At 40.9% G+C, this 25,336-nt stretch overlaps 1 protein-coding gene across 1 annotated transcript; it reads left to right on the top strand.

The window, feature by feature from the left end:
* The first annotated feature begins 19,461 nt into the window (after window positions 1-19,461).
* Window positions 19,462-25,308, top strand: cibar1 (CBY1 interacting BAR domain containing 1). Its single transcript, XM_079231590.1, has 8 exons — window positions 19,462-19,580; window positions 19,869-20,103; window positions 20,222-20,290; window positions 21,301-21,402; window positions 22,356-22,460; window positions 22,673-22,786; window positions 23,823-23,942; window positions 24,892-25,308. The coding sequence occupies exons 1-8, from the start codon at window positions 19,552-19,554 to the stop codon at window positions 25,018-25,020; spliced, it is 903 nt and encodes a 300-aa protein (XP_079087716.1). The 5' UTR covers window positions 19,462-19,551; the 3' UTR covers window positions 25,021-25,308.
* The last annotated feature ends 28 nt before the right edge of the window (window positions 25,309-25,336 follow it).

Below are 25,336 nucleotides of genomic sequence, written 5' to 3'. Positions count from 1 at the left end.
AGTTTGCACATGACAACATTGTCTGACCCCTCAGTGGTGGAATGACATGTTGTCCTCGGTGCAAGCTAATATTGATCTGGTAGCAAGTGGCAGTTGACTGAGCGGGCCTGGAGGGCAGCAGTAATGGGAGTGCCAGGGGGCGTGAGGGGGCAACCAAGCACCTGGCTCACCCAGCTGGTAAAAAGCATCCTAAGGCAAACAGAGGACCCTGGCTGGCTGGCTGGCTGGCTGGCTGACACCCACACTGTGCACCATACACACACACACACACACACACACACACACACACACACACACACACACACACACACACACACACACACACACACACACAGCACGGACAGAAATGCACATGCTCTCTTCTTCCGTCTCTCTGTTTGGCTCTCAGTCACTCATACACTCCAGGCCCTGTCCAGACTTGTGGGATCAGTGCTGTCAGGACACAGGCCTCCATGTTGGATCCAATCAGCAGCGTTGTCAGTCAGCGGCACACACACTAACATGCACACACAGGTCGCCACTGCTTTCCGCCTTGGCAGAAGGGGAGCATGTTGTCCTTCCAGTGTGATTTCCTCTCCCCTCCCGCCTGCCATCTCCGTTCCCTCGGCCCTGTCAGCTTTGCCCCCTCTCCTTGTCAGCAGCCATATGGCTCCCCTCTCCTCCCCTCCCCCCCTCACCCTATGTCATCCCCTAGACTCCTTCCCCATGCCTCATCCCCTGTTGGAGCTTCACTGACAGCTCTAAATGCACCACTCAGTCTCAGGAATCACTGGACGTAATATACAAGTTCTTGACAATCGCTCCTGAAAACATTTAATTCAACATTTTACAGATGATACTTCTTTCATACTGCTATGGCTAAACACCGTATTTTTAGTACGGTGTGGCATCGTTGTAAAAAAAAAACACAGCAGCAAATGTAAGCGACTAATTCCAATAAATTTGACAGGTGCTTGGTTAGATGAAGTGGATAAGGAGTTGGATTCCTTTAGCCCCAAGTGAAGAATGGACTCCTCTTACTATGATTCTATTTGTTTTATAGTTAGTTTAATACTACTTTATGAGTGTTTTGTGCACATGCAGCATCTTTTACAGTAAAACCTAGTTCTGCACACATAGATCTGACACAACAGCTCACAATAAACAAAGCATTTGTAATAATATAATCAGACATTATTTAATTTTGCAATTCATAAAATCTGCAATCAATTGCTCTTTTTCTTTTTATGTAACAACTATGTTTTGCACAGAAATGCAAGAACGTTAAACAAGCAAACAACTTAACTCAAGGTCCACTGACTAGAGCTTTCATTGCAACCACATCTGAATGGCGTTTGGTTTAATTACAACTTTTTTTTTTTATTACAACTTTTATAGTCCAAAATATAAGTTGAACATAAGATGTAAAGGTTTCTGTTGAACATGCATGCCCATTTGCCTTCTCTCTCTTCTTCCCCTCTTTTTATGGGACTGAACTCTGCAGCTACCATCAATTTTAGGCCTGTGGGGACAAGTGTGAGTGTGGATGTGTGCACTCGTCAGTGTGTGTGCATGTACTTTTGTGTGATGAGAAGCAGAAAGTGATGGACCACCGCGGCCGATACAGTAATAAAGAGTGTGCGATGGGGAGCCCAGATCGCTCAAGTCCCACAGACTTATGAGAGAGAGAGAGAGAGAGAGAGAGAGAGAGAGAGAGAGAGCAAAAGAGACTGCCAATGCCACCGTCGCCTGCCGACAAATCTGCCGTCAAGACTAAGGGCTGTAAAACTGTGATGGCTAAAAGCTAATGTCAGAAGTTATGTGGAGCTGTCATCTGCTATTACAGATGATTATTGCCACTGACTGAGTAGGACAGGGAAAGGAGAGGAGAGCAGATTTTATAGTGAAAGAATTCACAAGAGAGAGTGACAGAGAGCAGACAAAAGAAAAAAAGCTCTTGTTGACAAGGGACAAGTCAAACTTGACAGCAAAAGACATTTTGAATGTTGAATGGTGACAGGCTGGAGACTGCAGCACATAAACTTTAAACTGCACTGATCAACGCTCATGGCTAAAGGCGTCATGCTCTTAATAACTGTCATAGTGTATCAGACAAAGACTGGTAACAAGATCCATACGTCCTTATGGCCTCACAACTCTTCACAGAACTCAAAAGTGAGTTTGAATCCCCTAAAGCACAAGAGGGATCAGGATAGAAAAAATTGTATCTGATGCAACAAAGCAGAGGAGAAATAATAATCGTTGAAACACTTAAAATGGTTGAGGAGTCACATGAGATGCAGAAGGTGTCCTATCATAGATGTGTATGCTTCGGGTTAGACAGTATATGCACATATATTTAAGTATGTGTGGCAATCCAATAGCTCACCTTCAATTTCTTGAAATCAATGTAAAAGTCTTCCCTAATAATTGCTTTCCTTTTCCTTCCCCATTTACACTCATAACACCACGAATTATTTTGTTGTTCCTTGCACTCTGAGAGTTGTTTTGTGTGAAGTGAAGTGTTTGCAAACAACATTTTCATGTACTTTTTCTCAACCTGTCTCAGACTGCTTTTTGACAACACTAAGTGATCATTATACCTAAGCATTTCAAAAGGAAAATCCACTGCTAGGCAGGATTTTCGGCCTGCTGAACCTGCTGCCACCGCGACCCGACCCCGGATAAGCAGCTGATAATGGATGGATGGAGGCAGGATTTTCTTGCAGAGAGTTAGTTGAGAAAATCAATGCCACTTGCATGTCTCCAAGGTAATATATGAAACTTACGCAAGTAGATGGAGGCAGGCTAGCTGTTCCCCGTTTTCAGTTTTTATGCTAAGCTAACTGTCTGCTGGCTCCAGCAAGATATTTAAAGCATGGACACAAAAGAGATATTGATCTTCTCATCAACTGTCAGCAAGAAAGGGAATGACCATATTCACAAAATGTCAGTGTTTCTTTAACACTAACCAGTCATTACAAACTTAAGCTTCATCAAATTTAAACCCAAACACATAACTGCAGTAGAGATTTCAATTTAAAATGTTGGGGAAATGTATAAAAAAAACACAACATACTGAATATTTCCATTTGATGGCAAAGAGCAGCCATTAAGAACATTGTTTCTTGGGTTCAAATATGTTGATCAGATTGCATCACAGTGCTTAAATCCTTAACTGGAACGAGCTGACCGAGAATATAGGGGATGTATGTGATACTGTAAGACAGTGTGAAATACGATTAATTGTTCATCCTTGCAGCCAATAAAAGAGGAACACTGTATGTTAAAGTGTTAAGAGGGATAAATTATTTACATGAATCTATCCTTGACTTTCATCAAGGTTGCAAAATTGCACGAGTAAAGCTAATTACACTCCTTAATTTAAAGAATCCATCATCCTTGTAATAGTCATTAATGTAGCCATATAGCTTCCTCCATTGTAGCGAAACTCCACAAAGAACAAGTTTTAATTGAAACACATTTACTGTTCTGTTGATTCCATTAAAGCTGCCAGCGAAGCACTTTTCTCCCTCGATGACCAGCTTCCTGTCAGTCATTATCACCCACCGCATTCCAGTACCAGCTAATACATAAAAATCACAGTAAATCTACTAAAGGTCTGGAGCACAGGAGTCATAAAGTAAATCGGCTGCTTTACGTTTACTGTGCTTTGGGGGGGCAGGGCCAAAGGCAGTTTGAGGGCAATGAATCTGAGCGGGTGTTGGGGGAGGGAGGGAGGGGGGGGGGGGGGGGGGGGGGCTGTGCAGAAGGGAGCATCAATCACAGCAGTGCACATGTAAATGTACACACACATATACATACACACCCAGGAGGGAGGAAAATGTGACTCTTAATACATGGACTGTAAGATTAATGGTTATTAATATTGGCAGCTGCCCATTACGACAGTAGAGCAAATAGACTACACACACTTGCACGTACAACACAAGTATCATCTGTCAAATCACGTTTGATTATTGTTCCTTCTTCATGCACACACACACATGGTCCTGATGTTGACATCTGCAGCTTGCTGCGTACGGACAGACAGGAGCTCGAAGGCATTTGGGTGCTGTGAAGTCCCCCACCGCAACTTTTTCTAACAGTTGTGTTAATGGGTCACATATGGGCGTGACAAATGAACTTTGCAGTGACACAAATAACTGATAAGTTGCTCACAGATGATAACATGGGTGTGGGGTGTCATGGTGGGTGATAGCCTATCTGTCATTGTCGTTTTGTATATTATCATTTAGCCACAATGACAGTTTGAGATTTTCATTTGTGTCGACAAAGAGTGGATGTTTAATAGCTTGTGTAGTGGGGCATTAATATCAAACCTACATGGTGTATTGATAAATGTGTCATGTTCTACGATAACATGTTTTTCCCAAAGATGTTACTTATGACCTTTGCCTTAGAGTAGTACAGGACCTTCCTTGTCTACCTGACAGTGGTTGGCCGTGGATTTTCTACCTGAATCTTCAGTGAATCAGCTGAGCGGTTTCAATATTTTACAACACCAAGGTGTGCACAAACAGCAGAGATGGAAATGTAATGCTTCAACCTGCTGTAGGAGACACATCTGAATAATGTTCCCCATATACTACGTAACTACGCTATAAAAATCAGTGGCTATATCCAACTGTGCATTTACATGACTTATGCATTATTACTCTTTTAATTTTTTTTTTTTTTATTTTTATTTCATTTTATAGCTGGCCACACATTGTTGATTGCCGTGTACTCATTGGTATGGAGAAAATACAAACTATTCATTGCAATATTATGTGGTAAAAACTGAATTCAGCATAATATATCACAGTCTCATGTGGGACCTATAAGCAATACAGACTTATCCTTAATGTGTTTGGTGCTATTTTTGTACACTAGACTTAGCATACGCAATAATTACTAATTAATTGTGCACAACTTTAGTAATTCGTTGCTTCACTACATTTGCATACAGCAAGCTATGCATTGTAGCATCCCAGCCACACAGCTCTCCACACAGCCGTGAGTTCATTCAAGCTCATTAACTGGAACAATAGCCAAGGTGGCAAATACAGCAAATGACTATAAAGAGTCTGTCCTTTATTTCACTTGACGTTGACAGAGCAAACAATAATAAAGTGTTCAATGTGAGCGGATGATACAAACAGACAAATCGGCACAGCTGAATTGGCTAAGCAATGATCTTTGCGCTATGTTGTGTTTTCTTATACAGTGATGACGGTTACCTTGTGTCTTCAGTGCTTGAGGGAGGAAATCTTTTTTCATGCAGTCATCAGAAAAAGCCTTTCTATTCAAGCAAACTTGAGTCTACAGCGCTCCATCAAAGGCAGGACTTGGAGCAAGGCCTACGGCTTCTCTTTGGGTTTCACAATGCAAGGCACTTTTTTTACCCAACAAAGCTGGTCCAAGATGTACGTTTGCTTATGATTTTGTTGTATCAGATACATACCGTGGTTTAAATTATACATTAATATATATAATAATATATAATAATAATATATAATTCTATATTTTCTGGATGTCGAGAATGTTACAATGTTTATGAGACCTTAAATAATAGCTCAGACATGAAATAAAGGAATTTGAATGAAAATAAAGAGACTGCAAAGGTCTTGGTCCTTTGTGTGACTGCGTTTGTCCTTTTGCTGTGCTCTGGGTGCTCTGGGTATGAGGGAGTGACGTTCCCTGTAGAAAACTGGTACTGACCTTGTACATGGAAAACAGACCTGGAGAGAAAGAGTACAGAGTGTGAAGGTGAGAGTGCGAGAGACAGTGACAGAGGGTTGGAATAAATGTGTGTGTATATGTGTGTCTGCAGATGTGTACAGTACATGTAGTTTGCCTGTCTTGTCAGTGACACGTGTCTGGTGTATATGTGTGCATGTGCTTGCTCCTATGTGTGTATGTGTGTGTGTGTGTGTGTGTGTGTGTGTGTGTGTGTGTGTGTGTGTGTGTGTGTGTGTGTGTGTGTGTGTGTGTGTGTGTGTGTGTGCTTGTGAGTGTGTGAGTGAGGCAGAAATGAAAGGCAGGAGTCCCATCTGTTGTCGTGTAATGACTGTGCTATTTGGAGGCAGGAAAGGTTTGGTGCGGGAGCAGCTGGTACCTCGCCCGGTGACCTTTTAGCATTCCTCCTCTCACCATCTGACAGATGTGTCAACTCGATTATTTCAAAAGGCCCTGAATAAATAAGCGATTGTGAGAGAGCGCCGCCCGCAAACCCAAAGAGTCGACGTGAACGTAGGCCCCACACACAAACGCGCAGGTGAACGTGGATGCAACAAGGAATACGCCTGCGAGCACACAAACACACTCTAAATACTTGCATGAACGAAGACCGACACCAGCACATGCACAGTGAACAGCACAATCAAATTCACCTCCGCTGAACAAAGTAAATGATCACAGAGGTGAGCGGACGCATCACCCCTGTTGTTGCATCGCTCATTTCCTACTTTCCCCTCGCTCTGCTCCACCCTCTCTCTCTTTTCCTATCATCTTCTAAATAGCTGTCGAGTCGCTGGTATGAGGCTTGGTAAAAGGGGTACAATGGGGGTGAATTGAACGCCATTGTGGTTCGGGTGCCTTTGGAGCACCGCTATTAGCTGACTGTGGGTGGAGGGAGGTGGGGCTGGGGCTGGGTGGTGGGGGGGGAGGGGCCTCAGGTGTTACCGGGAGGCCGCCAATGGACTCTCATTCCCTGGCGGAACCCACAGCGGACAGAGGGGAATGGGAGTCTGTTGTGCATATAGTGTGTGTGTGTGTGTGTGTGTGTGTGTGTGTGTGTGTGTGTGTGTGTGTGTGTGTGTGTGTGTGTGTGTGTGTGTGTGTGTGTGTCTGCGAAGGGGCGGGGGGCTAATTGACTCACTGAGTGATTGGGGGACTGTGAAGAGGCGACCGCAATCAGACCTGCCCTGATAGAGTTTGATGCCTCCCTAAATAGTTTTCAAATGGAGGAGCAGGTGCTGTTTTTCTGAAGCAATCCCCACTGCCCGGGTGTATAAGAGAGGGAAGTGTGTGTGTGTGTGTGTGTGTGTGTGTGTGTGTGTGTGTGTGTGTGTGTGTGTGTGTGTGTGTGTGTGTGTGTGCTCTGGTGTGTGCTCTGGTGTGTGTGTGCTCTGGTGTGTGTGTGTGTGTGTGTGTGTGTGTGTGTGTGTGTGTGAGAGCGTGTCAGTACATGTGCACTATGAAGGCTATATCCAGGTCATTGTGTGGGCTTTGTGACATTGTATGGCTCTTTTTTATTAGAACAATCAGAGGGAAATGTAATCAGAATTGTTATGTGTGTGCATTATCACATGCAATTTGTTTTGTTCTGTGTTGAGGTCCTCTTTAATTTTTGCACTCAACAGAATTATTGTGAATGCATTGTGATCACAGAAAAAGTAAAAAGATGAGAAAAAGAACTGAACATATTTGAGATTATGTGGAGGAGAGAGGTGAGCGAATACAGATGAGGGATATATCCCACAGAGGAGTCTCTGTTACCTCAGAATTCAATTTCAGTGGCTAAAATTGGAGAAAAGCCCTTCATTTTGTCTATTCCTCTGTGTTAAGAAGGACTAGGGTTGAAAATCCTCCGATGCTGTTGTTCAAATCCCCAGGGATTTTAACAGGCCCTAGACCGTCCATCCCTCTCAGCAAGTGTAAAATGGGCTTCATCAAATTATGTCCAGTCCTCTCGATTTCACTCGATGAATCCAAACTGGTTTGGTTTGGTTATGCTTTGGGATGTGTAGAGGCAGACTTGGCGCTGTCCATTCTCTGCTTGTTTGATTGCCTTGTTTTACATCAACTCCATATGACATGCTTTGAATAACCCACTAAGTGCTTAGGAAAATGGATTATTCAGAGAGAATTTATAACACTTCTGGCACAGGAGCAAAGGCAAGTGGGTGAGTGCTCCAAACATATGCAACACTCTGAAAAATTATGAGAATTTATTTGAATTTTCAAAAGCCAGTCTGGAGCTTTCTTGACAGTCCAAAGTCGTATCAACCCAACCTCAGCACGGATGCTAAATTAACATCAGGGCTTTTGCCCGTTGGGTCAGGACCATGCACCATAACCGTGGTGGTTCCTGGACTCTTCTCTCAGTGCTTCTGTCAGCACAGCGAGCCCTCCCTATCTATCATCTCCATTGATCTACACTAATGACAGATGGTCGTTATGGGTGGGGGAGACAGATTGCCTTCAGCACAGCATGGCTTCACAGGCATGTTCAGGCAGCACAGACTGTGCGTGTGTTCTCTGGGCGTACTGGAATATCTGATATCTTATTTCTTCTGATAAACAAAGGCCCACGTCTATTTCGACTGTCAATACAGAGAGCGCAAAGCTGCTCTAGGATTTTGAGAATTCAGGCAGGAGCCACGAGCACAGGATAAATGTTTCATCATAGTGTCACGCAGGATGAAGAACACATCATCAAACCATGGCATCATCCAAAATAAATCCATATTACTGCATTGGTATGGTGGGTATTTTTCTGTGTCTTTTATATCTGTGTCTTTCTGGTTTCATGTTTTTGTAATTATCAAAAAGAACATCTGTCAGAGTTGAAAAAAAGCAATTCTATTTTTTTAGACACCTAAAATCCCATTACAGAATCTGGGTCACTAATCCATTCACTCATGTAATGCACCCAGACACTATCCAGATGCGTAGCATGTGGAACGAAGCAAGGATGCTCACTTTCCACTGTAACATTTTGCTGAACTGTTGTATGTTATACATTTTGTATGTGGGTGCTTCACAGATAGAAAGTGTTTTTAAAGATGCAGAAGCCATGTGTGCCACAAGCCAAAGCTTTGCACTTTAGTTTTGCCCAAAAGGGTCAGACTCAAGACCAGCATCTGCAACACCTTTGTCCTGTTCCCTCATATTTATGGTGTTTGCTGTAAAATATCTAATTTTCATAAGGAAAGAATTGATACCGACACTCACCAGTCAGGATACATATTATTGAGAGATTTATACATAAAATAATTCATGAACGTGTTTGGGTTTACTCGTTTGTGTGAACCTTCTTAACACACAGGTATCCTTGTATACGTGTAAAATGTAAACAAGGTAAGTAACGCTCACTTCATGAAGCAATTCATCTTCTAATTTATTCATTGGTGTGGAAAATGTCCAAGGTTATGTCCTCAGATGTTTTGTTTTGGTAAACCCAAAGATATTCAGTTTGCTGTGACAAAGACAACCAGAAAATATTTTGGCCATTTTTGTTTAACAAATTACTTGAAAGATTCACTGATTATGAAAATAACTAACTTATTTTTCAGCTTTAATATCATATATAAACTGATAATGCAGGTACACATATAGTGTGGCTACCGGAGTATTTACTTAAAGGTGCTCGACACTAAATTCAGAGCATATCTATATTGCCTCCACACGGTTTTCAACATTATGGCCATTACCTAGAAGGTGGAGCACAGAAATAGAGAGACTTTATTCTCTGCTCAAGTAGACATTACGCCACTATAATCTTTACATTGCAGATATTTGTCTCCTGCTATATCAATGCTCTGAATATTGAATTCAGCAGCCTGGATTCAAATCTGACCTGCAGCCCTTTGCTGCATGTCGTCTTCCTCTCTCTCCCAATTTCCTGCCAAACAATGCAATAGAAAAAAACAAGATATCACTGTGGATGTCGGGATGACAATGAGGTCAGACGTGGTGATGAGAAGTGCTTTTGTGCTGTGGAATCTTTATTCTTCGTGTTGTCATAGACATCAGAGGCAATTAAAACAGTATTGTGTTTGAGATCACACAACAGCAGAGGTTCTTCTTTTGTTTATTACCTGCGAACCTTGAAAGACTGGCTCTAACTAGCTCACTATGATTTATTCATAAGACTATGGATCTGCATAAAGCCATGTCAATGCAGCAGGCTATCTTGAGGAGGTCAATAAGTGGTCAATACATATTGTGCTTGCATGGGGATTATTCATCATTCTTTTGACTGTTCATAGTGTCAGAGGACATCGATATTAAACTTCAGTTACAACTCCTATTATAGTGGAGAGGGTCGGTGAGTTGTCTTTATTTTGGTCCGTTATTTGACATACGAGCAAGTTTTTCCAGTCATGAGGTTGCCTAATCAATAATTGTATCCTTTCGGACCATAAAAGGTCAATCCATATACATATATAAAAATAGATGCCAGTTCTTGCAAAACCCGAGGGATTAACAAGTTACAGCTCATTATTTAAATGAAACAGAGTCCCGATCAATGGAAATGACATTATGTCACTTTCAGCAAGTGTATCGCAAAAGAGAATGGACTCCAATCTGATGAAGAAACTCTTTTGAATCAAAATACATGCTGCATTAATAATATGCATTAAATTAGTCTAATTAATAATGGAACTCCTTGGTTTTGTGTTTTATTTATTCAAAGTTAATCTATAACTAAAATCAGAAAAGGGAATAAAAATGTACTTAGATGTCAAGATGTACAAAGAGTAACTGATTTTGCAAATAAAAGGTTATATGAATAGGCAGATGTGTGATAGAGCCAGTAGTCATCATAGTTGTCAGCAGAATGAGATCCATATTTGTATTTAATCTGGAGGAATCAGAAAGTTTGACAATTCCACGGTTTCCACAGATGTAAGACATGATCTTGCTCTCTGCAGCACAACATGATGGAACCACTCACATTTAAAACCCACAGGGGTAGAAAGTTCATGTTGGATACAACTTGGCCTTGCTTCCAACTGCTGCATTTAGGCCGCATAAAATGGGATCTGGATGTGTAAACATTGTTCTTGTGTGCAGCGGCAAGGATAACATATAATTCAAAATAGTTATTACAGCCAAGGTGGAGCTAAGAATCACAGAGCTGTCTCTTAGATCTTAAAAGCTTGTCTACGCATTGGGTCCCAAAGGTGTCCAGCAGCCAGTGGGGCCCCTTGGTCCTGGTACCAGCTCAATGATTTAGATGAGACCATAACATTCTAAATGGAAATGGGAGGCTATTGTTGCTTAATTGAACTTTATTGGGCTTTCTGCTTCAATTGAAGAAGGGATATTAAATTAACATGATAATTCAGGCCCAGCGTGTTAATCCCATTCTCGCCCCCCTCCCTACATTTTAATATCACCCTGTAACTTTTATGGCTCCCATTGATTTAGCACTGCTTTTTATTAACTGGCTTTAATTTTCCATATTGGCACACACTTACACAAAGAAGGTTTTACTCCAATTGAGCAGCGCACTGTTACACGATTGAGAGTTTATGAGGCCGTTTCTATTAAAATCCCTCTCTATTCTTACAGTGACATATATAGGCTGTAACATGGATATGAGATGTAATATATAGAAGGGAGCCCTATTGGCTATTGGAAGAGTGGCTACTTGTATTACAGGTGTTCGTAGAATCCTTTTATTATTATTTCCCATTGTTCTGGAGTATGTCTTATTAATAGTGTGTTTAGTTGCAGTCATATTTATCCCTCTTGCCACCCCTCAAAATATCTCAAGCTGTCAACAAAAACTGGTCACACCGATACACATGCTCAGTGCTGCATGCAAAAATCGACTTTCTTTTGAGCTGACTGTGTGAATCTTTGTGTGGACGATAATGTACATACCATCAATGTCGAAGTAATGAAGGTACTGTTGTGGTCTGGCTTTGAAAGAAGAGGCCAAGAGAACGCTACTGTCCTCTTGTGGAAGCAACGGGGCTCACAAATGGAGGCATTTTTTTTCAGAGCATCACATGAGTCACACTGCCAAAATATATGCATATTTTTGCAATAAAAAGTTTAAAACTGTGTGTGTGTGTGTGTGTGTGTGTGTGTGTGTGTGTGTGTGTGTGTGTGTGTGTGTGTGTGTGTGTGTGTGTGTGCCTGTGTGCGTACGTGCATGCGTGCATGCATGTGTGTGTGTGTGTGCAGGTTATATATCTCTCTCTCTATATATACAAAATATATAGATATATATATATATATATATATATATATATATCTATATATATATATATAGAGAGAGAGAGAGAGAGAGAGAGAGAGAGAGGCACCCTTAGTGAGCTTGAAACAGATTCACCTTCCTACCAAATGCGACTAATACCAAATAAAATAATAGGTAAATATACTTCCAAAAAAAGAACCAAAGCTCAACAGCTCTCACATGAAAACAAATTACCAGACCTACTGGAGGAAGACGGTAAGAGCTGGCAGCAGCATGTTGCTGCCTGCAGCCATAACTGAGGGACAGAGAGTGACAGTGACAGTCACCTGCACCTTGTTATTGTTTTTGGTGGTGTGTTGGTTCTGCTTTGTTTCCTGTTAGTATCAATCCAACTTTTAATTTGCAGGATGTTATTTTATTTTATTTTATTGATTTTAATACTTTAAATATGCTTTGGTTATATGTACAGTGTTACGTCATCCCAATAAAGCTACTTGAATTTGAGAGAGAGAGAGAGAGAGAGAGAGAGAGAGTGAACAATAAATATAGATGGGGCAACTCCACACACAAATGCACACTCGACAAATAGGGACACACACCAATCTGACAAAAAGCTAATAACCCACTAGCGCATTAGAGGTGAATTACTTCCCGGATGCAGCCCCTGTTCCACCTCTCTTAAGTGGATGCATTATCATTGTGTCTGTCAGAAAAAAAAGGAGCCGAAGAATATGAATATTCGTTTACATCTGTCCCCCATTAATATGCATGCCTGAATCCACATCTCAACACAAAGCCAATTTTCTGGCCATCTGTGGGATGGCTGGTAGAGGTAATGAATATTCTTTATGAATATGTTTTATTTTGCGAGGCGGCGATACATCACAAGCATGCCACTTTCATTCTCCACTCTCTCTCTCTCTGTCCCTCTCGCTCACTCTGTGATTCTCTGAGGGGCACAACTTGATGAGTTTAACTGCACTGTACAGAGAAGGAATGGATGGATAGATGGAGAGAAGGTTGGATGTAACCACACATACGCTCTCTCTATATATCTCTCTCTCTCTCTATATATATATATATATATATATATATATATATATATATATATAAATATATATATATATAAAATATATATATATATATATATATATGTATATATATATATATATATATATATATATATATATATATATATATAATAGGAGCCTTAATAAGCAACACAGCTGCTCTGAATTCTGATGCTGGAGAGAGAAAGAGATCTGAAGGTAATAGCTATCATGACTTCTGCAGTAACCAGCCTACAGCGCTGATGTTCATTTAATTAACAAAGAAGTAACTCATGACTGAGGTGCACCTCTTACAAAATATCTACAAACTAATATTTCAAACAATGTTTGATTGTGCACACAAGCAACTCATCTTCCAGTTTTACCTTTAGCTTTAGAGTCATTACAACAACAATCAAAGCATATCATTTGTATAGCTAATTCACAAGTTTTTCTAAAATATCACAACAGTGGCGTAAAATATAATATTAAGCAATTACCCAAATAATTTCTGGCACAAATCCAACAACTGCATCTCTGACATATGCTGTGTTGAGCACCATGCTGCCTAATTACGAGCACATACATTTTTATGACGCTGAGTTACAAAATGAGGATAGAGAGGTGAAGTGTAGGATCTGTCCGCCTGTAGGCACCTTTATATGTCACATCGATGATTTAGACGTCAGTGACAGTATTACTTTTGCTCTCCGGGGCCTTGGCACAGTCCATTGGCTACTAGTGTCCTTTAATGATTTATGATTGAAGTTAGCCTGTGAAGTCCCAAGAGCATCCCCCAGAGCGAGAGGCACGGGGAGTGACCAGTTTTATGGCAGGACTGGGAATCAATTATGCTAACGGTGGCTAATGAATGCACTTGAGGGAACTGCTCCCCGCACTCAAGGGCCATTTACTATTTGCATATTGATAGCAGAAGGACAGCGGCCACTTTCATCTGCCTGTAATGAAGCACCATGGAAATCGACTTCTGTGTGTTCCTTTCAGTCTTACTGCAGATCACTTTGTTTCTTGTTCATTTTTCCCTGTCTGTCTCCTCTATTTTACAGAAATGGTTTACTAGAAGATCATTTTCATTTATATAGAGTGGGGGAAATTATCCGCACAAACAATCTTTTCCCCACCTCTTCATACACACACAATAGTGTGCCCTCTACCAAGCCTCTTCCTCTCTTTCAGTAGTCTGAAGTCATTTTCAATTAGGGCTCTTTTTGCGGTCGGTCCTGGAAGTGCTCCAGTTTCTCCCCAATGGACTCTGATAGACACGGTTTAAGAGGAATAATAGTGAGGCCTTTTACTGCCGCCAAGGTTAACATGCATTAAAGTCATCTGTTTGCAAAAATGGACGTCTGGCAACACTCCCTCACTCCACTAAAATGCATTAAGGTAAATAACGCCAGACCGAGGGGGAAATCACTATGTCCGCTGCGTCTCAGTGAAGTAAAGAAGGCTATGAATATGAAATGTGCTATGAATAAGTTATGTTGTGGTGGTAACATTGCAAAAAAGACCAGGTGTGAGATTAAGGCTTTTTCAGAAAGCCATTGTGTGGCCTTCTTCATTCAATGAGATGATGAAAGTAATACAATAATTATATGACGTGAAGTCAGAAACCCTTTTTTTGGGAAATAAGCTTAATGACTTTCTTGCAGAGAGTTACAGAGATACAATTCTCAGATTTGTCAGTTAAATGAGAATCTGGACGCAGATGAAAGCTAGCTTAGAGTTGGCTTTTAAGACTTAAAAAAAAAGAAGCTGCAATATAAGTAGATTTTTCTTTTAACCAGAAATAAACACTATCAACTTGAAGTTTTTTAGGTTGCCTGGCAACCACATGAGAGACGTACAATAATTTAAAATGTCTGACAATGTCTTTGTTATTATGGAATTGCAAACACATTATGTTCTTTATCTTAAAACAAGATAATTTATGAGTTACTTTTATACTTACTCCACCCTACTGTACATTTAAATAAAGCTCATTTCAAACACAAGTCCCTTGACGGGCTTTGATAGTTAATTTGTGTTAATTTATGCTAAGCTACACTATGCTAACCATCTCTTGGCTCCAGCTTAATACTTAACGAACAGATCTGGTAGTGGTATCGATTCGCTCATTTTACTCTCAACAAGAGAGCAAACAACAAAGGTCCCAAAATGTCAAACTATAAATGGTCAACCAACTCACAACAGTGTCTATGATGTCCTTCAGCATGGCCGCCAGCCTATGTAAACTCGCGTTGTGACCACATATATACGTCTGTTTTTTAAGGGATACTTTTCTTTCCCGTAGAAAATTAAATACAGTGGAAGTTTACTTTAAAACAACTTTAAGAAAAAATAGTTTATTACAAGAGTCATAGAGTATCATACCTGGGGAAGGTAAAGTTTGGACACAAATAAACTTCGAGAAACATCCATGAGTGATGCTTTCACTCTGTGGAATAGACAGACAGAGACAGACAGGCAGTGTTGGAGGCTCCCACTAATTTGATCTGGTGACATTTTCTTCTCCAGCTCCTCGGGGGTAAAAGAGCAGCAGCGAGGGAGTGAGGGAGTTAGAGGAGGAGGTGTTAGAGAGAGCGAGTAAGAGAGACAGAGATGGAGAAAGAAAGAGAGAGAGAAAGAGAGAGAGAGTGAGAGAGAGAGAGAGAGAGAGAGAGAGAGAGAGAGAGAGAGATGGCGAAGGAGACACTAATGAACGCAGACAACAAAGACTCTAACCTGAGCTCCAAGCCCCTGGAGACACAGAGAGGTTTTTCATTGGGTCAATAAAAGCACTGGACCGTGTCTGCATTGGCTTGCCCTTCAAGCACCCGCTTAACTGCAGTGGGAGGACTTGTGTTCAAGGTTGCTGGAGTTAAAGGGGAATATCGCTATTTCATATCTGGAATGTGTGATTCTGAGCCATCAATCATGGCTGTCTGTGCACCGGGGAGAAAGGAACTGCAATATCTTGTTCATATGTGATGTCACAGGAATGTGCATCTATCAAAAATACATTCTTAATTTAGGGACACTGAAAACTGAAATGGAGAGTATATTTCCCACTGAATATTTCAGGGTTAATTTCTCCAAGAGAGCAGTTCTGTGTCCCTCTGCCAAACCACAGGGATGCAGCCGCTAGACTCGAGGAAGGAGAGAGAGGTAGGCTAAAATCAGCATGATGAGATATTGACTCTTCACATGTCATTTCATTTTATGCACCAAGTAGCAAACAAGATATCACACTGTTCATAATCCTCAGCATCCCTGAACACACACACACACACACACACACACACACACACACACACACACACACCTCCCACCCACAGACTCCTTCTTGTTATTAACGGGGAACCTAAAGCTGTATGAGAGCCTCTGTGTGTGGGGAGGGTGGGGGGCTGGGGGGCTCGACTCTGGAGTCTTCACACTAGGACTTGCACCTGAAGGGTAAGAGTCAACACACACACACACACACACACACACACACACACAAGCACGCTGGGGAACACATACTTGGTTGCCCCGCTAAGTCCCCCCACGTCTGACATATGTCACTCCCAATCTGTTCAGCAGGCCACACGCCGCTCCAGTGTCGTACCGCCACTGTGTCGAAGAGGGCTGCTGAGCGGGAGAGTCGAGCAGAAAGAGAAATGGAGAGAAGGCTGAACAGGAGGGCACAGAGGGAAAGAGTGAGAGAGAAGAGAGCATGATCGAGGCAGGGAGAGCTGCTCGCGGTTGCTACCCTCTCCTTGCTAATTGGTAATTTGGAAACAACACCATCTGTTCTTTAAGAAAGTCAGATGCACAGTCGAAGAAAAGATGCCACCTCTCCTGAATACATTTACCAGCAGCCAACGCAAATAACTCAACAGCCCCAGGCCTCTTTCAATAGAAAGATCCTGCAGGACACCGGCTAGACAGACATCTGTTATATTTGTTACAGTAGAATGTTTAGGGATTTTGATCAAATCCAGGGTTACTGCCAGGGGGTCCTGAATAATGTAAGCATATGACGACGGAGATAGTGAGGAGAGAAGGGAGTCAGTGGACTCTTTATATGCACAAACAGCTCAGAATCCACCTGTAACCATGTGAATTCCTGTTCAAAGTGACAAATGGAAGTGGATTGCCACCATGTGGTTGAGTAATGTAATCACACTGAAGACGCTGAGAAACTCTGCTTTGTCTTACTGCAATTGTATTGTATTGTATATAATTGAAAAATAAAATAAAAATGAAGAGAACATTTTTCACTGACTCTGCCAGATGCTGTAATACTCCTCAACTCCATTTAACCTCCCCCATGCACACACACACACACACACACACACACACACACACACACACACACACACACACACACACACACACACACACACACACTTGCACTAAACCGTCACACACCCACACAGACTTACAGTAATGGACAGAAAATGTGCACTTTAACCGATGCCATTTTGCCTTACAACTGCTACATATATGTTGTTTCCGGTTCCTTTCTATGTTTTTAATCAATGTTCTGTGTTATTATGTGTCATATTGACCTGAGCAAACACACTTTTATTCTGCCGTGTACATGTATAGTCTTGAATTACAATAAAGTTGACCATGTACATTTTTCTTGATGCTGTTTAATCAAAACTCAAACAGCCTGAATGATTTTCCAGGAAATGTATTACAACATTTTATACTCAGCATAAAACTAAGGGTGCTTACTTGACTGTACACAAGTCATGTAGGATGTCATCACGCAAAAATGTGTTGGTATCTCTATTAGATTATCACATTTGGGGGGGGAAAGTGTGTAATGACCCCTTAGACACAGCTGAGGATGGTTAAAATCAGAAGCATTTAACTGAAAAATGAATCTATACTAGCATCAGCTGTACCAGAGAGAATAAACCAGCTCCTCTTGGGATTCCAGGCACACAGCGCAATGCAATGACCGTGTTTTACATCGCCAATCTGTTACAGTGGGATCTCCCCTGCTTCAATCCCATGGATGATTAAGCGTGATAATTAAGGTTTTTGGACATTTTCCACAGAGGAGCAGACGTGGCAGCTGGTGACATTCATGCATTCCCAAACACAGAGGAGGGAATTACAATGAGGCCTCCATTCATTTCAGTGATCACAAAGTCTGCTCTTGGCACCAGCTCAAAAGCAGTCAAGCTGTTGTTGAAAAGGACTATTTGTGTCTCTCTTTGTTGCAATGTAGACAATGTACCTTGATCTATTTGTGGAATTATAGAAGCCGTAAACCAGCCAAATATTTGGGGTTTTTCCAGCAGGGATGTTCTTGCCAAGGAAAGAAACCATGGAGATTATCCAATTACTTGTTTGATATTTTGGTTAATAGCTCTAATAGGCATGATGCAATATTACAGATGTATTTTATCGCTTTGCTTTGCTATAGTGACGGCACCTTTTTCTCTTGCTCTCTGCTTTATTTTTGTTTATGTATTATTGTTTGCTACTTTACTACTTTACTTCATGAGAAGGCTTATAAAACGGTTTCCTGAAGTCATTGTGAGGATTATTTGTATTTAGCTTGAACATTCTTTGGGACGATAATTTAAGACTGAAACATAAATAAACTAATCCATGCTTTCATTTCCAGCAGGTTAGATTGCTGCATTGAGTCCTGAAGGCCAAGGAAACTGAACACATCACGTTGTCAGATATCTTCACTGGCTTCCAATATGTTAGGGAATAAAGTTACAATTAAAATACTGCTGCTTGTCTGAAAGTCTCTAAATGGCCTATGACCAAAATACACCTCTGACAGTATTTAATGACCTCTCATATCATTAAGAAGAGGACGGCTAACTATTCCCAGAGTGCATTTGGGCGAAGCAGCATTTAGTCAGTGTGTGCACCACAGACCTGGAACAAACTTCCAGAGGCTACCTTTGACCACCAGGTTCAGAATGTTCTGCACTGCCTTTGACTGATCATCATGAACCATCTTTTCCTTCTCATTCTTGAACAATCTGAACTTTCTAAACAGTATGCATGTATGGAGAGCAGTAAACTGTATGAGGACAAAAGGACCACGTTATCTATTAATCGAAGTGATGGAGTATTCAGATGCTAAGCAACACCACACTGTAAAAATACTTAATCCCAAGTACAAGACCTGCATTTATTCTGTGACTGAAATACTATTACTATACTATAATATTGTTGAACATATATAGACAACATGATCAACAATATTATATATATATATATATATATATATATATATATATATATATATATATATATATATATATATATATATTATCTGTTAAGAAATTACTTCACTGAATTAAACATCTCTGGTGAATAAATGAATACGAAAACAAATATCAATATTATACTGGTGTAGTATAAAGACAGATAGATAGATTTATGGCTCAATTTCCCAGAATCCAATGCTCGACCGGAAACGTTGGTGACTCCATGGAAACGGGAGACTGGCGTTCTAGCTTGGGAGAGACGCAGCATAGTTAGCTTGCTAGCTCGCGCTAAATCTGCGTCCAGATAGGGTGCCTGAACACTGAAAACATTGAATTTACTGCCTCTTGAAAGATGAGCCGTACACCCGATGCAAGAGCGAGGTAAGGGACACACTGCGTCAAACGACTTCCTCATTTAACGCCAGCGAGTTGCGTGGGTTCTAGATAGGTTAGTCCTTGGTATATTAACATTAGCGTTCACACAAAAAAAAACGCATACGTTAGCTAGCTCTCAGTCAGCTTGTGCTTTTACACTTTACATTTATTATCGTTATCGATGGGCTGCCACAAGAAAAACACGTTATAGTAGCTTCCTCGCACAAATATGTGAGAGTGCAACGTGTGTGTCCTTGTACACTATTGTGATGACCGCTGTTCATCTCTCTCCAGGGACAACCAGACAAGAAAGATCCAAGAGAACATCACCAATGTGGAGAAACATTTCGGAGAGATGTGCCAACTGTTTTCTGCCTATGTCCGTAAAACAGCCAGACTACGAGACAAGTCGGATGTCTTGGTTCGGGAAATCGGTGTGTACGCAGACACAGAAACGCCCCACCTGAAGAGGGGCATGAAGCAGTTCGCTGACCACCTGGCCAAGATCCAAGACTACCGCCAAGCTGAGGTACAATTACTGTATTGTAGCTCCTGCTGCTTTGATTTAATTCATCATTTCATACTCATGTCACAGTCTAGATGCGTTGGGTACGACCAAACCTGATGTAAACGTGTTTTCCTCCTAGGTGGAAAGACTTGAAGCCAAAGTCATAGAGCCATTAAAAAGCTATGGAGCTGTCGTGAAGCGTAAAAGGGTAAGTGTGTCTGTGAGCTACAGCCATGTTGACGTCTACACTGAGCCAAATGATGCAGACCATGTCCCAGTTACACGTATTGTTACATTAGTACAATGGGTCCTCAAAGAGAAACGTGTTACATAACTAGATTACTGTGAATGGTTGTACAGCAAAAGTATTTTGTTGAACTGATGTTACTTGTTGAGACATAGTATTTTAAACACAGAAACACAGGTAATGCTGCTGCAGCTGCCAGTGAGGTGAAACGTCGACATAGAATGGACCATGCCTCAAAGATGGTGTAATTGTTACCATATAGCTTCCCTTACTTGTGTTTCAGTTACATCTAAATTATTGAAGCTTTAAAAAAAAAAAAAATAGCCTCCATGTTTCAAGATTGACCGTGTTCTGGCCTACAAGGATGAGAATTGGGGCTTAGGGCAATTTTACTGTCAGTGTTATTACTACCACATGACCACATGAGGGCAGTGTCGATTTAATGATAACTTCTTTGCACCATTGTTATCATCTCCCGCTCAGCATTTTGTTTTAGGATTAAAAGAAATGTTCAGCATAAAACAAATATATGACTGGGATTTTGGAAGTCCCTCTCATACAATGTTGCCATATATTCTAAAAGTAGTCATGTTGCCTCATGTTGTCTGGTCATCCACTGTTGGTTGCAAAGTGCTATCCAAATACTTTGAAACTGCAGATTTACCCGAATTTAAAGTATGTGCCAAAACCACACAAGACACTGTTGTGTGTTTTTGAAGAATACAGTGCACTGGGAGATTGATGGTGATAGGCGGAGTGAGCATGCCAAGAAAACATTACCAGCTGTATCGGGGTAAAGAAAACACAAAAAACCTGCACAACAAAATGTACTTGAGGTCCTGATCTGGAAACACTGAGCTACACCAAATATGTTTTTGATTATGTCCTGATACAACTATATAAATAATTGACGAACATTCTTCATTCTTATAATGACTACTTTGTCCTTGTGTGCTTGTGCATCCATGCAGGAGGATCTGAAGGCGACTCAGAGTGCCAGAGACAGAGAAGCCAAACAGATGGCTCAGCTTGAACGGACCAGACAGAGGAACCCCTCAGACAGGCAGATCATTGTATCCTTGCCTTGTTTCTCAAATTCCATAACATTAAACGGACGAGTCACTTTCAATGTGACAACAACCACCTGTATTTGGCAAGCAAAAGCTTGAGCTTAGCTTAATTCCTTGGTAATTATAGGTATTAATTAATATTGCAGCAGGGAAACTAACTTGGATAAATTTGTAATGTTAATCTTGCCTAGTTTGAAAAGGTTTTATTTGAAAGTGTCTTTGTTACAGTTTTTCCGTTTGATGCAAGCTCATATATTGTTGATGTTTCTTTGACCAAGCGTTCAGTCTCAGGTGGGTCCCATGGTATTTGTGCATCTCATCCCTGGTAATGTGTGACTACACATTTGAAGATAAACACACATTTCCATTGAAATGGAGGTGTAGCAAATCAACAGAAATCATTCATGTTCATTATTTGTTTTACTCTTTCTTAGGTGTGAAGCACATCATGGAAACTACTTGTAACTTATTTACAACGTATAAAACTGGAGTTTGTCCATTGTCACACTAGTTATACACATATACAACCTGCAGCACTTATAGGAAACAGAAGTAATAGCAGCAGCTCATTTTATAGCTTTATAGATTTGTAGATGTTTTTCAGATGTGTGTAGTTAAGGTGTTAAATTGCATGCATGCATGATACACACGTGTCAAAAATGCAAAAAGTATTGTTTTCCATTTCCAGTTTAAAGAGCACATTAGCATGTAAGTATCTGAAGGACTTATGCAAATAGGTGGGACTGGAACTGCAGGTGTGAAACGTATGGTACTGCAACTCTGCTGTTGGATGCTATTGGCTTGGGTATCAACTATGAGTAAATTAAATAGCATAAAGGGATGCTGTTGTACTTCGATGTTATTAAATAGTTGTTCTTAAAAACTTCCGCCCTAACCTCTCGTGTTGGTCTGATATGTTTTGTAGCAGGTTGTACATTCATTTGTTCTCCCATTAGGCTGAAAGTGAGCTCCAGAGAGCAACCATGGATGCCACACGGACCACCAGGCAGCTGGAGGAGACCATAGACGAGTTTGAGAAGCAGAAGATCCGGGACATCAAGGTCTGCTGTGCTGAGCTTTCTATCCACCTCAAATAAAGTACTACAATTTCAGTGGTTTGAAATACAGTATATGTCTGAAGCAGTGGATGGGGGGACCCGCCCACTCAGAACTCTTTTTCACGTCTTGTGGTCCCCATGTAATTGTGATTTATTTAAAATAGTGCTAAAGCCTACTCTGTACTTAATTATTATCCATGTCTTTCCCCTGATAGAAAATCTTTGGTGAGTTTGTGACAGTGGAGATGTCGTTTCATGCCAAGGCTTTGGAGGTGTACACCTTGGCCTTCCAGAGCATTCAAAGTGTGGACGAGGAGGAGGACCTGGAGGTAGGCTGACTCTCTGCTTAAGCTTGACCAGCATTAGTGTGTTTGTGCACAGTAAATGTTTGAAGATGCAAATGTAGGTGTAGTTATTGGCCTGCCATAATGTGTCACAGACACACAGAAAAAGACGTATATTTATATCTGCTCATGTACGAGAGATGAAAGCTGATCAAGCTTCATGTACAGCCTCTAGTTGATTAACCTGATGTTTGTATTTAACCCAAGCTATCAGTCCAAGCTATCATGATCTTATGCAGCATCTCAACAACTCATAGCTCATGTATACTCTACAGGCCACACCCTCTAACTCATGTGGTAACTTTGATGTAACCTGCGGTGAACTCTTCACAATTCGGAGTCATAGGGAGCTACTTTCTTCTGTTTACAATTTGGTTTGAGAAGTCTGCTATTACTATTTTAAGAGACAAAGCCCGTAGTGAGAAAACAAAGGATCAATGATTCAGTGAGCGAGGTTCTTCCCGCAGTTGCCCTTGTGCTATTTTCCTCCACCCCTAGCCATCTCATCTGTGTGTTTTGCACTGAATCATCTCCCTTCCATTCATATTGAAGCGAAACTCCTCACCCAGACAAGGCATTTTTTCAATGACTCATAGAACAAAGCATGGGAGATTGAATCATCTGAAAAGGGCATAATGACAGGCATGAAGATAATCCTGATTGAGAGTTCTTGTGGAATTTATTTTTGGTGTGGTTTAAATGGCAGTTAGCTGTGTTATCAGAGGCATACCTGTTGAACTGCTTCGTTTATGTGCGAAAGATTGCCAGTTGATGATTTGCTGAAGTATTCAAGTTGTGTGTTTTTGCTCCTGTGACTACATTTTATTTATACTTACAAGTATTGCATTACATCCCTTAACTAACAATGTGCACTCAGTATGTGAAGACGAGGGCATTTATTTACGGTTATCTTGCGTTGTGTTCAGTGAGACACATTCAGGTTACTGATAAGTGTGTGTAGGCATTGCTTCCATTCTCCTGTCTCTCTTTGGAAAAACGTAGCGCCTACTGTCTTTGGCAGGTGTTCAGGAGCTCGCTGCACCCTCCTGACTACAAGTCACGCTTAGACTTAGTGCGAGCTAATTCCAAAACCTCCCTCGATCGGACCGAGTCCTTCCTGAGTACATCAGGGACCTTACAGGTAAGATACAGACAGTGCATAGATGCTTTAACACAAATTCTCCCAGTAGATCTGGTACCATTGGTATTTCATCTTTGAATTTGGCAGTTGTGTAAGTTTCATTGAGATGACGTAATAAAAAAAAAATCCTTTTTCCCAACTAAGTAGTCTTCCTCATACTAGTCGAGACTGGTGCTCAAATAACTAACGTCTGAATCAGCTGTGCCAAAGTGTATACTCAGTATTATCTCCAGCCATCATTCAGCCTAAATCTCCACACACTTCATTGCATGCCAGTAACATCCTCATCTCAACCGGGGCCCTGCATTAACTTGTGACTTTAATAGGATTGCCTTGTAAAATATCTGGACAGCTACTCCTCATCATTTGATAGTTTTGAAGATCTGTTGTCTTTCGGTCTCATAGGGTGTGTTCAGATGTCGTAACTTGTATTTAGAGATGTCAAGATTGCAGCTTGCTGAGGGAGATTGCAGTTTGCACGACATCAGAATGTGCCTCAAAGGCATCTTGCGCCACAACTCGAGATCATACTTTGCGTCCATGATTAGGTTTGATTTTTATCTGTGGGAATCTGCAATCTCTGCTAAACAACAGAAGCAGTCAGGTACACCGCATAGCTATAAAAGTAGATTGCAGACCCCTGTTTGCATGCTGGAAAACTGCAAAACAAAAGTAAAACTGACAATGCACATAGAGTCTCGTTCTTAGATTATACTTGTGCCATGATATGAACTTGGCAGTCCTTCAACATGAAACATACTTATGTCCATATAGTATCACACTACAAATATAAACACACATAACCTAAAGAATTTGGTGCATATTGGGGCGTGTTCACACACGTACCTGTATTGTAAATGTTTGGGAGAAAACCAGAAGTACAAATTTGGCTTGATGTCTACCTGCTAAGTGTTTTAAGTGCATAGTGACTGTTTTTTCGTTGTCACAGCAACAAAGAGCCTCCAGTCAGCAGACAAGAAGAGAGGAGGAGGAGGAGGAAGAAGACGACGATGACGAAGAGGATGAAGATGAATCGGAGGAGGAAGACGAAGAAGAGGACACAGATAATGAACATTAGTTTTTGTCGTTATGGAACAAAAAAAGGATAACTAAAGGTTATATAAAGAATAACTAAAGGTTATATTTCTGTGTCATTGCCAAATTCACCACACAGGTGGTCTGAGCAGTATTGTAGTGCAAGTCTGTCGTAGCTGTGTGATGCTCTGTAAGAGAACATGTAGTCCTTTACTAATATTTGTCTCTGACATTCCAGCCAATTATTGTCTTATATATTTTTATATAAAATATTCTGAAACATTACATTCATATTGTACTGAAACTACCATTGCATTTTATTGCACCATGTTCGTCGTCTTTATGAATAAAAAAATAAA

Source organism: Taurulus bubalis (genome assembly GCF_910589615.1).
Source record: "Taurulus bubalis genome assembly, chromosome: 16".
Classification (NCBI taxonomy): Eukaryota; Metazoa; Chordata; class Actinopteri; order Perciformes; family Cottidae; genus Taurulus; species Taurulus bubalis.
Note: the sequence above shows the minus strand (reverse complement) of the source record. Positions and strands in the feature narration are given on the sequence as shown.